General features: G+C 47.6%; 1 protein-coding gene across 2 annotated transcripts in view; it reads left to right on the top strand.

Annotated features, from left to right (window-relative positions):
* The first annotated feature begins 9588 nt into the window (after positions 1–9588).
* PPP2R2C (protein phosphatase 2 regulatory subunit Bgamma) overlaps positions 9589–17292 on the top strand; it is a 577160-nt gene continuing 569456 nt past the window's right edge. Inside the window, exon 1 of one of the 2 annotated variants that reach the window (XM_085642445.1) lies at positions 9589–10077. In XM_085642445.1, coding sequence (XP_085498571.1) covers positions 10014–10077 — 64 coding nt within the window. In that variant the 5' untranslated portion in view covers positions 9589–10013. The remainder of the gene's footprint in view (positions 10078–17292) is intronic. The other variant, XM_085642444.1, reaches the window with a different exon arrangement.

The raw sequence follows: 17292 nt of genomic DNA, 5'->3' as shown, positions 1-17292 counted from the left end.
GCTTGTGAGCTACTCGTTGGAGAAGCCTGCATTAACTGAATATGTCTTCCCAAAAAGTGCTGTACAATTGACTCACAAATAGGGATGGGCGAAATTCAAATTAGGGGTCCTTTACCACGCCTTTATGGATGGTGCAAAATGTGCCATGCCAATGTCACTGGTGATGTATTGTGCTTAAAATAAATAAGCTAAACTCATCATTCCCTTCACGTGACTCAGTGTTGAGATTTCCAAACTGCCCCTGAAGTCCAAATGAGGGCTTATTTGAAGCTTGAATCCAAGTCAGGGCTTTAGGAGACCGAATTCATTCTTTCCAATGTCCCCCTCAGTCATTCGGTGTGCATGGATTATAAGAATGGGCAGGACTCAGGCAGGCCCTGGGTGAGGGCCATGGGGACATAGTTTCCGTGTGCTGTGTCGGAAAGTGCCTGGGATGGGGACCCCGAGGTGCAGGTCAGCCTCCCTTGATTGCCTGGGACAGGAAGCTCTGACCAGGCCCTGGGTCAGAGCCCAGCCCTGGGGGGGGGGGGGTGGAAGCCCCGTCCCATAGCATGTTCTGTGTCACTTGGAGCTCGGTACAGGGGCCCATCAGGCCCAGGGTATAAGCCTCAGGCCAAAACTCCCTTCTCTGGCCTGCCATGTTGCAATTTGCCTGGGTGGGGGTCCTGAAGCTCTGGGGAGGCCTCCCATGTTTGTGCGGGTTAAAAAGCTCTGACCAGGCCCTGGAGGGCCATAGGGCGGAAGACCCCAACACTGGATTCTGTTTCCTTATTTACCATGTCTCAGAGCACTGCAAATGGGGACCGCAGGCTTGGGGAGGCCTCCCTGCTTGTCTGGGTTCAGAAGCTCTGACCATGCTGAGGGCAGAGCTTCGGCAGGCCATGGGTGGAAGCACCTCAGCCCTAGGCTCCATTTTCCAGCCCTCCATGTTGCAAAGTGCACGGTATGGGGTCCTGCAGGTTGAGGAGGCCTACTTGATTTTCTGTGTTTAGAAGCTCTGACCGAGACCCGTTCAGAGGCCTGGCAGGCTCCCTGGGCTCCCTTTCCCTGCCTGCTGTGTCACAAATTGCCGAGGATGGGGTCCCCCAGGCACGGGGAGACCTCTCCTACTTGTCTGAGATAAGAAGCGCTGACCAGAACATAGGTCAGAGTTCCAGGAGGCCATGGTTTGGAAGCCGCCATTCTTGGGCTCCTTCTCCAGGCCTCCCATGCCTGTCTGGGTTCAAAAACTCTGACCAGGACCCGGGTCAGAGCTCTGGCAGGTGCTGGGGGGAAGCCTTAAGCCCTGGAGTCTCTTCTCCAGCCCACTGTGTCACAAAGTGCCTAGGATAGTGGTCCTGCAGGCCCAGGGATGCCTCCTCTACTCTCAGGGTTCAGAAGCTCTGACTGGAACCTGGGCTGTAGGCCAAAGGCTCTGGGCTCCCTTCTCCTGCCCACTGTATTGCAAAGTGACTGGGATGGGATTCGGCAACCGGGGAGGCCTCCCCTGCTTTCCTGGGATAAGAAGTCTACCAGAAGCTCTGAGCTAGCCCCAGGTCTGAGACTCAGCAAGCCCTGCGGTGCTCTCGGCTATCTTCTCTGGACTGCCGTGTGGCAAAGTGCCCAGGACAAGTCCTGCAGGCCCACGAAGGCCTCCCATGCTTGTCCGCAATAAGAACCGCTTACCAGACCCCTGCTCAGACCTTTGGCAGACTCTGGGTTGGAAGCCCCAGGCCCTGGGCTCTCTTCTCCAGCCCGCATTCTCACAAAGTGCCAGGGACAGGGTCCTGCAGGCCCGGGAAGGTCTCCCCTGCTTGTCTGGGTTCAAAAGGAGGGCCATGAAGCGGAAGACCCCAACCCCGGGCTCCGTTCCCCTGCCCTCCATGTATAAGAGTGCCACCCATGGGGACCCCTGAGCATGGGGAGGCCTCGCTGCTTGTCCTAGTTCAGAACCTCTGACCGGGCCCAGGGTCAGAGCTATGTCTGGGTATGGGTTGGAAGCCCCCCAGCAGTGGGCTCCCTTTCCTAGCCCTCCATGTAGCAAAGTGCTCAGGACAGGGTCCAGCAGGCCTAGGGAGGCTTCCCTTGCTTGCCTGGTATAAGAACCACTGACCGGGCCACAGGTCACAGCTCCAGCGGGCCCTGGGTTGGAAGTCGCCGGCCCTGGGCTCCCTTTTCCATCCCGCCGTGTCTCAATGTGCCTGGGAGTGGGTTCTGCAGGCCCAGGAAGCAATCCCTTGCTTACCCTAGATAAAAGGCACTGACCGGGTCCCAGGTCAGAGCTTTGGCATTCCCTGGGCTGGAAGTCCCCAGCCCGAGTCTCCCTTCTCTGGCCTGCCATATCGTATAGTGCCCAGTACAGGGACCCGCATGCCCAGAGAAGCCTCCTTTGCTTGCCTGGGTTCAGAAGCTCTGACCTGTCCCCAAGTCAGAGCCCTAGCAGGCACTGGGGTGGAAGCCCCAGGCCCTGGGCTCCTTTCTCCAGCCTGCTGTGTTCCAAAAGGCCCAGGACGGGGGCCCCACAGGCCCGGAGAGTCCTCCCCTGCCTGCCTGGGATAAGAAGCGCTGTCAGGGCCCCGGGTCAGAACTCTGCAAGGCCCTAGGTTGGAAGCCCTCAGTCCTGGCCTCCCTTCTCTAGTCCGCTGTGTCGTAAAGTGCCCAGATGGAGTTCCAAAGGCCGTGGAGGTCTCCCTTGCTTCTCTGGGTTCAGAAGTTGTCACTGGCCCATGGTCATATCGGTGTAAGTCCCGACCAATAGCCCCTTGTCTGATTCTCAGCTTGAACTCCAGGAACCTGGGCCTCAGAGTCCATGTCCCCTACAACAGTGAGCAGAGTCCTTTTTCAGAAGTCACAGTAGAACAAGATGCCTGTCTGTCGAATGCAGGCATCTAGTGGCACCAAACCCCGGATATCTGGATGAACGCAATGAGTTCCAATGGTGCATCCAGATGGCTGGGCTGTCTGAGAAGTCCCAATGAGGACTCATATGAGTCTTCAATTCCAGACAGGGCTCCATGCAGTCGAGTACATTTTATCCGAAGGCCCCCTGTGTCACTTGGCTTGCACATGTTACAAGAAAAGGGGGAAATATTCCTCCAAAATATAAGGGAGAGGGTGTTTATGACTGCGATTATGGCTCATTTAACTCTCCAAACCCAGACTGGGTTCCAGGAGGTTGGATAAGTTAGCTCTGATGGCCCAGTGGTGTTAAATCATTTGTAGACAACCTGAGTCTAGGTCCTGGTTTCATAAGTAGCAGGCCAGCTGCCTTGCTATGATCTATTCCAAGCCATCATCTGAGCAAAGCTTTTGTCTACATCTGTGGGAGCCTGAGTACCCTGGGGTTCCTCTGCTGCCAGGTGTGTTGCAGGGATGGGGTGCAGGGCTGTGGGAGGCTGCCTCCACCACATGCAGTGTGGCATGGGCATCCCCATTCCACCCTACACCGCCAGGTGTAGGGATGGGATCATGACCCCTCGCAGGTGAGGAGGCTGACCAGATGGCTTGAGCGGGCAACAGTGGAGCCGCCTGGAGGCAAGAAGTTGGTTGGTGGCTCCAGGAAGGAGCCTCCTGAGTTATAGCCTCATTGTTGGCTGCAGTCCAGGCATTTAGGTCACAAGGTAACTCTGAATTTTGTCTCCTCCTGGGTTCTTTAAGCTCCCTCTTTTTGGGAGCTGAATAGTCGAGGAGAAATCGTTTTTCTGGCAGACCTAAAGGGAGATGCGGGTGGCTGGGGGCTTAAACCTCCTTAGCTCCCCAGATCCAGGCACCAGAAAGGTAGAAACCACCAACCCAGGGCATCCTGAGCCAATGGACTGGGGGGTTACAGTCCCTACTCAGGGCATGGCGGCTGCAGACTGGGGAGCAACCTTGTGCCCTTCCGGGGTGTGGAGCGGAGATGGGACCCAACGTGAATGCCCAGCCAATATCTTTCCAGTAAGGCCTCCGATCAGGGAGGAGTTTGGGGCTCCTGAGAGCTGGATAGCTCTCCTAATCCTGTCATGACAGGCGGGTAAAGTGAAGACTTTCGCCTGGGAGGTATGTGCTCCAGCAACAAGGTAGGGCCGCCTTCAATACCCGGAGCCAGGGTGGCATTGGACTGTGGAGAGGTCTGGGGCTCCTGCAGGCTGGACGTCTCCCGTAATCCCCCTGTTGGAGTCCCGGTCCCTGCAGGCCAGTGGTGCCAGCCAGCGGTCAGAGCCTCCTACCCTTTCCAGGGCAGGGTGGAGTCCTACCCACAAGGGTTTGCCTGGATTCAAGATGTCCGCCAGTTAGCTTGTCAGCTTTGTGTGGGCAAAAACGTCACCAGTGATGTTTCATTCTCATGTCTAATACATCCAATGGATGTGTATGGGTGTGCCAACTCAATGAACCACATCACCAGACCAGCCTTCCTAATTTGAATTACGCCCATACTTCACACAAACAAAATTCTCCATTTATGAGCTGCATTGCAGCAGCAGTATTTACCCAAAGAGCGGCTGACCACAGGTACACTTCCATAATCTGCTTTATCATTATTGACAAAGATATTTAATGTGTTGCTTAATAGGTGCATAACCCACATTATATTCCCTGATGGCTCACCAAAATAAAACGCAAAAAATGGCAAAGTCAATTTATGTTTATTGAAACATAAAAGACAGATAGGTCCAGCATTCAAGGCACTGAAAGGACCTTTTTTTTTTACATCATGCACACTGAAGACAGTCAATGGATGAAGTGAGCAGACCCCCTGACTTGTTGTATGCTGTAGTGGGTGAAAGCAAAATGTGAATCACACTGCAACAGATCAATAGAAGGACAGAGCTTTTGTGAAAGCTCCTCTATATATGATTAGTGTGTTTTACATGGTCACCCCGATTTGTGTCAGCTGATGCCGTGTGGTTAATTCCCAGTTGGCATATTTAACTTTGCAGTAAGGTCACAGTATTTGGTGAAAGAAAATGCAAAAATGGCATAAAAAGTTAAATGTCACATGTGGACTGCAGTCCCTGTTGTGCCATCCCTAGGCTGACAAGGAAAATGTGGCTTCGGGCACTCATATGTAGCCTGACTGCTTAAGCTTTTAACTCATTTTGACAGGAAGGTACTCTACTTTTACATATTAAACAAGCCACCATTCAGTAGGGACTGTAATTCACAAGGTAGGTCACCTGGTATGTAAAAGTGGAACATGTAAGGATTTAATTGTGCATGTTCCTACAGTGACTAGATCCCAAAATCTATTTTTACTGGTAGGGCTGTAGCTGGTTCTATGAGGAAAAAGCTAGTGTTCAGTTAATGTGCTCATTTGGTATATTTGCTCTGATATAAGCTACAGAGATGGTTCAAACACTGTTTTTCATATTTATTTAAAGTTGAATTCAGTGGGTACTATGTGTTTTTGATAAATATACAGGAAAAGTAGCTATTAAAAGGTTATAATTTTGCTGCCTGAAACGCTTAAAGGCTAATTAAAATTACCCTGCCTGCAGTTGGCCAGTCCAGGCTGCGTTTATGAAGTATGAAATACTGCTCCCAGAGTATAGACAAGGGCTTGGGCTTGACAGGACGGCTTGGGGGAGGAATATGACCCGGCTTTAACTAAGCAATACTGTTAAGCAGGGTTCAGAACTTCATTAACTTGAAATGGACATGGGGCAGACCTGTACTCCTATAATTTAGTGATAAAGGCAGTCTGGAGAAGAAGAGCCCTGTGGTCCCAACAAATGCTTTACTCTCATGCTAGGCATGCCACAAGCTTCATCCAAGAGCAGAAAGAAATTCTGCCACAATGGATTTTACTGAGAAAGATGCACTGAGTGAAAGTTTGTATTGAGGCAAACAGATGTGCAACAAATGTTGGAAGAGTTGCTCTTGAGAATTTGTTGCCCATTGGTCAGGGAGTTTCCAGGAGTCACTACTACCCACTAGCTACTGAATTGAACAAATGTAGCACCTCAGCTCCTTCAACTAAGAACACTTTCTAAACTCTTGACAAAGCAGAAGAGGTGTTTAGCTGTTGCCTGTAACTTGTGTGGAGACTTGAAGAACTGGACCTGCTTCCACTTACATCCAGGACTAAGAAGTGGATAATAAAGGTCAGTTGGGTACTCTCTTTTGTAGCTACAGGGATGTCAAAAGCTGCAAGCTGCATTTTTCCTGAAGTGACCAGTTGACCAGTAGGAACTGGACCTGGATTCAACCTTGCTGTTGGCCTCTGTTGATGTGTGTCCTGACCCTTACTTCCCGTCCTGGATGATTTGGAAGCATTAGAAGTGACTAAGAGGAATTGCCCCAAGACTAAAAAGTTGAGATTAAGAACATGTTTGGACTTCCAAGACCTCCGGACTGCCAGTGGTACAACGCTGCAAAGGTTTCTGATTTCAAGAGGAGTTTTTTGTAATACTGCTTCAGGCTTGCATGCTGATATAGTTTAAGCTCCATAAAAAGAAACCAAGTCTGAAGGTAGACATTTTGACTGGCAAAGATGCTAACAGTATTCACCAAACACGAGGACTTCAGTTGCCCCCAAATGTTAATTTTCTCACACTGAATTTATCCTACCAAAACCAACATCCAGTGGCTATCTGGATTCGAGACGATTTAATTGGAAACAGCCTTTAACCTTGCCCTACTAGAGGATTCCAACTTCCATAAAAAGACTAAGCCAGAAGGCAAACACTTTACCCAGGATGTGCACTTGGTGTGTTCGACCTCTGCTTCATCGCAGCATGCCTGATATTGCACCTACGTCCCAATCAACTGCCAGCAGTGATTTCAGATTGACACTTTACTTTTCCTTAGCATTTTTGCAGTGCGGCTTTAAACATTCTTTTTGCAAGTCGCTTTTATTGGATTTTAGTCATTTTTGTGTCATTTTTCTTTTTACATTTTTTGTTATTTTTCAGAAATTGATTGTAGGATTTTTACTGAGTTGTGTTTGACTTTTTGACTGTTTTGGTGTTGCTTAATACTTTGCATATTTACCTAAATTAAGTCTTAACTTATTATCTGGATAGGCCTCACATCCTCCCCAACTAATAACCCATTTTCTTATAGATAACGCATGCTTATATATATTTATTTTTAGATAAAAAGTCTTGGCTAAAGCTAGACCTAAAAATTGCAGCTAGTTTCACACTTCGATTTTCCAAGCAGAATTCCACATCTGTGATATACAGAACTCCCACTCAGACTTTTTTATTGATCATTTTTCATCACATAGGTAGAATTACAATTTCAGTGATTATGAATTAAAATAGACTATTACAATGCATGTTACTATGAGCTCGTAGGAGACTGTTTTGCAAGCCATTGCTTGAGCAGTAGTTGTGTTCTTTGACACGCTTTGCATGAATAAAATAGTCCTTAGATAAAAACTGCTATATCTGAGGAAGATTGAGTTAGAGTGTGAGCAAATTATTTATCTGCATGAAACTATGGGTGATAGTTCCATATCTTTAGTATGCGTGCTTGCATCACGCTAATGTGCTCTATGTGACATAAATTGCCACGAAAGGCGGTGCCAAACTTTCATGCGGACACGGATTTTGTGTTGAAAGTTCTTGTGAGCACAAAAATAAATGCCTTGTATTGCTTAGTGGCAAACTATAGATAATTCATGGAATGGGAGCCTACCAGGTGGGAATTGCATACAAACCCCTGGTAAAAACTCATAGGATTTCACACCAAATCAGATCAATAAAAACCACACAAAGTATTGTGATCTGGCATTTGTGTTATAGTGGCAAATAAATACAGGTGGAAATGATTGGCTTAAAGAAAATCTTGTGATTTCCTCATGCATTGTACATTTTATTTCCATAAAATTTTGCATGTTACACGCTGTACACTTGAACAATTGTCTGAGTGTAGTGGTTTGTAAAGATTTGCACTGGAGGGTGTACCCCAAGTACAAATCCCATGAAATAAAAACACTTGCTCTTCTCTATAAAATAGTAAAACACTAAACTGTGTTTAGCACTAAACAAACACGCCGTTTTTAGAGAAGTGCGATCAATGACATCATGGTGTGCAACACATTTTAAATAAGATTTAGCACAATTTTTCTCACATGTACAATGCAGCGCTACAGGTTTCCACTCCTCAGAATCTTGGTCCTGCATTGAGTCATGCCCTTACATATATAAATAGAAACCTTTGTGTCTGCACAGCAGACGTGGGCCCTAAATTAATCAAGAATCCTTGAACATTGCAACAGGAACCAACAGGTACTTTAAGAGAAGTAATTATAATAATAATAAACGTTAGCACAAGGGATGTAATAGAAACCTAGCTGTTTCCCTTTGCAGTTTGAGTAATCTAAGAGCTTAAAATTAATTACTGTTTAGTAAATAAATCAAAGACTCAAAAATGTGTAGTTTTCTAAACTATAATAAATGATCACCTCAAAAGACATACAGGACATACTTGAAAGAGAAACTATATTTTCTTCTTTAAAAAGTATTTGTTCTATATTTCACTATGTTATTTTAAGCAATGTGTACTGTTGTGTTGACATTGGCATTCTGTGACTATACATTACACAGTTTGCAATTCATATATGTGGGATTGTAACAGTGCAAACTTAGTCAAAAGGTAGTGGAGCGCCGTACAAGGTCAATGAGTCATAGGAGAAGAAGCTGGGTTGCAGGATGGTTAATGCATTGTGATCTAGTGTTCTTTGTGGAGGTGAGTCTTCAACTCTTTCCTGCATTGAAGCAAAGTTGGGGTGGGCCTGGTGAATACAGGGATGCTCTTCCAAATCTTGGGTGCAGAGATGGAAAAGGCCTGTTGTCTTGCTTCTTCTTTCTTTTACACTTTTTAGCCTGCAATCTCTCTGTATCCTGACGGGGTGTGCCGAGAATCACCAGGGATGGTGAGCTCGTCTGCAAGACAGCAAGCTGCTGGTGGGGATGGCTTTGTGAATAGATGGTGCAGCTGGTTTTGAAGGTGCAGGGGCGGGCAAGGGGAGCCATTGGAGTTCCATCAGGATAGGGTGCTGTGAGCATATAGATCTCCAGACCTTGATGAGCAGAGCTGCAGTCTGCGAGGCCATATATATACGGTTTTTAAAAAAAAATATATATATATATATCCAAAACAAACACCAGTTCTCATTTAGAAACCAGACACCGACACCACAGATTCAGTTAAGCTTTTCAAATTGTATTCACTTGGTTGCTGTGCTGTTACGCGTTTCGACAGGATGTCCTGCCTAATTATTATTTTTTGGGCTGTTTTATACAGCACGAACTCCACCCAAGGTATTGGAGCAGTTTACATGAGCACCATTATGTTGTACAAGGATACGTTCATTTTTTATTTTTTTTGGGTGGGGGTGTGGAGGGGAGGCACAGGTGTAATTCGCCCAGAATCACAGAATGTTGAGCCAACTCCGAGACTCGAACCTGGTCCCCCATCTCCAAAGTCGACAGCTCTGCCCATTACGCCACATCCCTTTAGCACGCCTGTGATGATCTGAGGTGAACTTTTCCTTGCCCATCCCGGTGACTCGGCCAGAGCTTCTTGTAAATGGCCTGCAGTGCCATTTTCTGCATGCCTGCACGCTGATCCGGTGTGGTTGGCTCGCGGGAGGCGGCCTGGGCGGGGCCTGTTCTTGATGCAGCAGAAGCATATGACAGCGGCGGCGGCGGCAACAACAGCTCAGCCCGACTTCTTTTGCTGCAGTGAGCTTCTCGCCGCTTCCCTGGTCGCCACAGGACCCCAGCAACCACCGGCGTCGGGAGCTCGAAGGGGCTGACTACTTGGCGCGCTGTGCTCCCTGCCTGCGGACACAAGGGCTGCACTGAGAAGACGCGCCATCCCCGAGAACTGATGCATTGTTAGCAGACTGGAGCCTGCGTTTCTTTTTTCCTCCGTTGTAAACCTGCTCCGCTGCCTCGGCCGCCTTCATTATGCTGTGCTCAGCCTCCCGGTGCTCTCTCCGCCCGTGCTAGGCAGCGGGAGCATGGATGGTGCTCTTCGGACGACCTCTGCCGATTCCACCCGTCCGCTGCGGAGAGGCATGCTGAGTAATCCTGCTGTAAATGGGCGAGGACACGCGAAACATTAACCACGGCTTTCTGCGAGACCACAGCTATGTGACTGAAGGTAACGTCCGTGCCTGTACGCCCCACAGCATCACCTGCGCTGGCACACGTTTTTCAAATTAATGTGCTTTTTTCCCACTAGGAAATCTCACGTGCAAGATGTAAAAGGCAGCTTCTTGGATTTTTGTTTTAAATTTAAATATATATGTAGGTGTCCAGGGATGGCATTATATTTCTATATACTCGTGGCGTAGGCGTACTCACCGTAGCCACTACACTGTCCAGAATCCTTTGGGGTTATTTGCAGCATGACGAGCAGTGTCGCGACCCATTTACGTAAATTACTAATAGCTCATTCGAGCGACTTTGGCTGACGAGCCCGGTGTCTGCACCTGCGCGCCTTGGAAGGTATTTTACCTATATATATGGCAGTCATCGGCACCCCGCATACCTACCTGCTCCCTGCTGACGAGAGGCAATTACCTCGAAACACGTGTCCAGGGATGGCATTATATTTCTATATACTCGTGGCGTAGGCGTACTCACCGTAGCCACTACACTGTCCAGAATCCTTTGGGGTTATTTGCAGCATGACGAGCAGTGTCGCGACCCATTTACGTAAATTACTAATAGCTCATTCGAGCGACTTTGGCTGACGAGCCCGGTGTCTGCACCTGCGCGCCTTGGAAGGTATTTTACCTATATATATGGCAGTCATCGGCACCCCGCATACCTACCTGCTCCCTGCTGACGAGAGGCAATTACCTCGAAACACGTGTCCAGGGATGGCATTATATTTCTATATACTCGTGGCGTAGGCGTACTCACCGTAGCCACTACACTGTCCAGAATCCTTTGGGGTTATTTGCAGCATGACGAGCAGTGTCGCGACCCATTTACGTAAATATATGTAGGTGTAGATATAACTATAAATATGAATGTGTACCTATAGAGCTGTATACAACTGTATCAGTTTATACAAACAAGCACACACGCACGTATATATGTGTGTATACATATATATATATATATCTACACATATAGATGGACACACGCACGCTCACATATATGCTTATATATAAAACAGACATATGTTTGGGTCCATCTATATGTGTAGCTATATATATATATATATATATATATATATATATATATATATATATATATATATATATATGTAACATACACACACCCCTACCTACAGGGAGGCGTAGTAAGACTTCCGTAGACCCTAATGCAAATATAAGGATTATACGCCCAGCTTCCCTCATTATATAGGTCGTAGCAACCAGCTATAATAGAAGGCCCCTCACATGTCTTTAGCCTCGGCGCCAGAGCACCTGCTGCACTGACGATAGTAGCTATCTACAGACATATATATATAGCACTAGCACATCTGTAAATTCGTCGCGTTGCTCTAATAAGACATTACTGTTTCCCTCACAATGCTGAAATGTGTACTCTTCGCGGTTCTCATCCAGAGCAGCCTCTCTTCTGACACCGTTTCCAGCCCCGTCTGTGCGCGCGAGTGTGGGTGGGCGCGCGGAGAGCCCAGGCCAGTTACTATGTGAAAGTTCTACTGCAACAACCTGACCTAAAACAGACCAATCGCATGCGCCTGATGCCACTCGGTGTTTAGAATGTGATGGATCATAAAATGCTGTAGTAACATACCCATGCGTCAGGGTGCTAATCATGTATTTGAAATAAGGTTCTGAATTCTTTACTTTAAATACATCTTTATTTAGTATTACCCCGATGGGACCAACCCTTCGATTGTGTGGGCGTGTGACGGAGATTTCTTTCCTTCAGTCCTGTACGAATCTTCCTGGTAGGGCGTTTTCGTTGGGAAGAGTAATCTCCTCAGATCATGCAGATGTTTCGGCTGGGCCGTGAGTGTTTGTGTCTCTTGCTGAACCCCAGTGATCGCAGTGTCGGGATGTGTCGCTGGCGCGGTGACTCCGGCAGGGAGTGTATCTGCAGAGCGCGTTGCAGAAATAACACGTCTTGCATAATTCAAGCTCACGCCAACCTGATGTCTGGCCAATAGGAGGGAGGAAAGGGTCTCCAGATTGTGTCGTCATCTGATCGGAGCTCACTCATGTAACACAATCATGCCGCATCCTGTAATGTGACCAGCCGGGGACCCTCTTACCTGTCAGTGGTTAGTAGGTCAGGGGTGTGCGGGGACCATGAGTTACTGTGCGCACCGCGAACACTGCGGCATTTACTAACGTATGCACGAATGGAACCATATGGTACCTACGTGTGTGGAATACGGACTTTACAAATGATTAGAGCAAGGGCGCTGTCACGTAAATTTAGCGGGAGTGAAAGGTGGGTTTTGCGGCGCTCTTCCGATGTAAACACTCTCAGTAGAATGCTGGAGGGGTGTTGTTCTGGAGACATCACCCAGGTGGTAGGAGGCATACGGCAGAGGTTGCAACTAGGTTTGGGAAGACAGGCCCAACAACCAATGGGTTAGGGACTGTAGTGGGAGTGTGCTTACAGTCCAGGGTTAGTGTCCATTTTGTGGAAGGTGGAACCGTGTACACCCTTTTACCCTGAGTGTGGCGTGTGTCCTTACTGTCCGGGGTTAGTGTCCATTCTGTGGCAGGTCCAGGGCCGGCCTTTACTATGGGCGAGCTGGGCCCAGGCCCAGGGCGCCAATCGTCTGAGGGGCGTATGGAACTGTGTGCTTTTAGGTTATGCCAACAGCTGCGCCCTTCTCATCTTGCTCCAGCCTTGTCCTTGCCTGTTCGTTTTTGTCTTATTTTCCAGTTTAAAGCGGTTTTAGTCCTTCATCATCATACGGTGGGCAATGTTTTTAACGCCCCTTTAGCCCCCTTCCTTGTCCTCCCTGCATCTTCTGACCTCTGCTGACACACATCAACAAAGCCATCATCTGTGTGAGGGCAGCTAAGCTATCAGTGATTTAGGTGAGCCGGGGAGGTCCGGGGAGGTTTGTGTTCAGGCTCCAGACCCTGCTCATCCAGGTACTGACCAGTGAAAACAAAGGGGACCCCCTGCTGCCTCATTTAATTTACTACCATCAGTGAGGGCGCCAAATGTCTCTCAGGCCCCGGCCAGGGCGGTAACTTAGCAAAGGCTAGCACTGGCCAGGTCGAACATTGTACGACCTTCTAGCCTGAGTGTAAGTGACATAGAGACTGTGATCGGAGTGTCCTTACTGTCCGGGGGTAATGTCCATTTTGTGGCAGGTCGAACATTGTGCGACCTTCTAGCCTGAGTGTAAGTGACATAGGGACTGTGATGGGAGTGTCCTTACTGTCCGGGGGTAATGTCCATTTTGTGGCAGGTCGAACATTGTGCGACCTTCTAGCCTGAGTGTAAGTGACATAGGGACTGTGATGGGAGTGTCCTTACTGTCCGGGGTTAATGTCCATTTTGTGGCAGGTCGAACATTGTGCGACCTTCCAGTCTGAGTGTAAGTGACATAGGGACTGTGATGGGAGTGTCCTTACTGTCCGGGGGTAATGTCCATTTTGTGGCAGGTCGAACATTGTGCGACCTTCCAGTCTGAGTGTAAGTGACATAGGGACTGTGATGGGAGTGTCCTTACTGTCCGGGGGTAATGTCCATTTTGTGGCAGGTTGAACATTGTACGACCTTCTAGCCTGAGTGTAAGTGACATAGAGACTGTGATCGGAGTGTCCTTACTGTCCGGGGGTAATGTCCATTTTGTGGCAGGTTCAACAGTGTACGACCTTCCAGTCTGAGTGTAAGTGACATAGGGTCTGTGATGGGAGTGTCCTTACTGTCCGGGGTAAATGTCCATTTTGTGGCAGGTCGAACATTGTGCGACCTTCCAGTCTGAGTGTAAGTGACATAGGGACTGTGATGGGAGTGTCCTTACTGTCCGGGGTTAATGTCCATTTTGTGGCAGGTTCAACAGTGTACGACCTTCCAGTCTGAGTGTAAGTGACATAGGGACTGTGATGGGAGTGTCCTTACTGTCCGGGGGTAATGTCCATTTTGTGGCAGGTCGAACATTGTGCGACCTTCCAGTCTGAGTGTAAGTGACATAGGGACTGTGATGGGAGTGTCCTTACTGTCCGGGGGTAATGTCCATTTTGTGGCAGGTTCAACAGTGTACGACCTTCCAGTCTGAGTGTAAGTGACATAGGGACTGTGATGGGAGTGTCCTTACTGTCCGGGGATAATGTCCATTTTGTGGCAGGTTGAACAGTGTACGACCTTCCAGCCTGAGTGTAAGTGACATAGGGACTGTGATGGGAGTGTCCTTACTGTCCGGGGTTAATGTCCATTTTGTGGCAGGTTGAACAGTGTACGACCTTCCAGCCTGAGTGTAAGTGACATAGGGACTGTGATGGGAGTGTCCTTACTGTCCGGGGTTAATGTCCATTTTGTGGCAGGTTGAACAGTGTACGACCTTCCAGCCTGAGTGTAAGTGACATAGGGACTGTGATCGGAGTGTCCTTACTGTCCGGGGTTAATGTCCATTTTGTGGCAGGTTGAACAGTGTACGACCTTCCAGCCTGAGTGTAAGTGACATAGGGACTGTGATGGGAGTGTCCTTACTGTCCGGGGTTAATGTCCATTTTGTGGCAGGTTGAACAGTGTACGACCTTCCAGCCTGAGTGTAAGTGACATAGGGACTGTGATGGGAGTGTCCTTACTGTCCGGGGTTAATGTCCATTTTGTGGCAGGTTGAACAGTGTACGACCTTCCAGCCTGAGTGTAAGTGACATAGGGTCTGTGATGGGAGTGTCCTTACTGTCCGGGGTTAGTGTCTATTTTGTGGCAAGCCATACAGTGCACAACCTTCTAGCCTGAGTGTAAATAAGACCGGGATACCTTGATTGACGTCTGAAATACACTCTTGCATTGGTCAGTTCAAACGTATAAAAACATACAAGGCAGTATAGAATATGTCTTCCACCACCAGCTCTTCACCGTTCTGCAGAAATAACTGAGTACACTTGGAGTTATTTTGACAGATGTGTCTTCCTATAGGTATCTATATAGCGCAAATCTACGTGGAAAGCACTGCAGCTTTGAGTACAAAACTAGAGCAGAGTCATCCATTGTAGGTCCAGGAGGGTCAGATCCAAGCCAGATGTTCAAGATATCCAGTGACTCTGCAAATGAGTGCCATTAATTTCCTCTTAATGCAAGTGTGGATATCCTGACGGTCTTTCATGGACCTGGTCCTGCTGAACCTACGTTAGAGGCCCCTGGAACGGGGATAGATAACCGCTCCAGCAGTATCCAAGATGTGCGTACAAAAGCCACCCAGACATGGAGCTCCCATTAGCATGCATGATATACTGCTGTGTGGCTGCGCAGTGTCCTAGGCCGCTGTCAGAAATCAATGAGAGCTGTAATCTCATGATTGCCAGCGCCCGTGGAGACCTTAGCAGCGAGAAGGTTATCCGTGATGGAACAGATGACCTCTCCTTACTAGGGAGCAATAGGGCCCTGTCCTTGGTGATGTCAAAAACAGATTTATATTAAAATAACTGCAACACCAGGTACTTTAATGTTATTATTTAATTGGTTGTTATGTAGGGTGCCACATGCTGTTGTGAGACCTCATTGAATTACAGCACTTCAGTGAAAGCCTTCTAGAAATGAGGTACACTCCGTGTACAATCTACAGACAGATCATAGCCCCTGCACCTCTTAATTTAAGAGGCAATTGCTGTGGGATCTGTTATTGGGGAATTTCAACCTCCGAAAATATGGGCTGTATTGAATGAAGATCCTCTGGCACACATTCTGTGGTCAAGCATGTCATGTTGAACTCTGAACCGGAATTGAAAACCTCCACCTATCAACTTTCTACCTGATTTAGGGTCTAACACTATTAGCACACCCCTCATAGCAGGAGATTTTGAGACTCTTTCTTGACCTCTTACTTTGCACGGTCTAGTCGTATTTTCCTCTTTCCATGATTGTACGGCAATGAAAGACAGACCAAACTTTTTCACTATAATCTTATTGGGATTTTTCCCTAAATCATTCAGGTCCTTTGCGGTGAAAACAGAAATCTCATCATCTGGCAGCAGACCTTCATTAAGGCGGGATTTCTGTTTTGACTGACATCTAAGACTATTACAGTGCTCCTCTTACCTCTACTTTGTACCGTGTGATGCATGGAAAGCGGAGAACGGAGCAGTCGTGGAGGTGCTGGAGAAGGGTTTGTTTCATTTTAGGTGGCCGAGCTCTACTACTACTATGGCAGTAGACCTAGAATTCAAGGGTCGTCATTTCCGTACACAGATGATTCATACCGGAAGTCATGATGTCGCGAAGATTGTCTTTGCATGTCTATACTTACTGTTACTGTCCTGCTGCAGTTAGCTTTGACTATCACTATGTTGTTTCAAAGAGGTCCCAGTTTGCTGGTTACATCTGTTAAGGCAGAGGTCGTTCAGTTGTTGATGGGTGACAGCCTGTTTTGATGGATTCAAGGCTTTACTGCTTGACCCGAGGCACCGTCCCCCGAGACGCTTATAGTGGTATGCCCCGCAGATATTCCAATGTTTTGATACTTAGGAATCATGCTCATCCAAAATATGATACTTTTGCAATAGTTCATCAATATTCACCAGCGGAGTGCTTTTTACCGCCATCAGGGGAAGGACAGGCTGAAGTGCTCCCACCGTGATCTTTCGGTCATTGCTTATTATCTACAGCTGGTGGAGTTATTTATTTGAGCTGTATCATCCCCTATCTATACAACATCGTTCCCTTTGTATTTGTAAACGTAGCTAGCTAACAGCCTAGGGATCCTTGGAGCCTCCTTCATAACCACAGCTGCAGACATTACATATGATTAGAAAATATATTGGAGCTGGACTCTTCTTTGGTTGGAAGATCATACAATGAATGAATGCATGAATGATAGGACATGTATATAGGATGCAATTTAACCATGTGGTTGTTTCAGGATACTGACCTTTGACCAAATTGTTTTCTAAGTCATTAAGTGTGTGTTTCTTTGCAATTGCTACAATTTTGAGCAAAAGTTCAGATAGGAAAGAAGAATTTTGATACTTCATGGAAGAAATTCATGAGATTCCATTCCAGCACCTCCTGTGACATTTGATTTCAGAACATTCTTAATTCACATGACCAAGAGCTTCCATCACTTCACCTTCACAGTGAATCCGTGGATGTGATGCATGCCCAGTGCATCGGGTCTCTCCATGACTGCAGTACTGCTTTTGATGAGGAGTATTCAAATGAATATTTGATCTTTAAACAGTTCTTCTATTTCTCCAAGGGT

The sequence above is a fragment of the Triturus cristatus genome, chromosome 2_2, assembly GCF_964204655.1.
Source record: "Triturus cristatus chromosome 2_2, aTriCri1.1, whole genome shotgun sequence".
Taxonomy (NCBI): domain Eukaryota; kingdom Metazoa; phylum Chordata; class Amphibia; order Caudata; family Salamandridae; genus Triturus; species Triturus cristatus.
The sequence above is the reverse complement of the archived record's forward strand: the minus strand, read 5'-3'. Positions and strand labels throughout refer to the sequence as shown.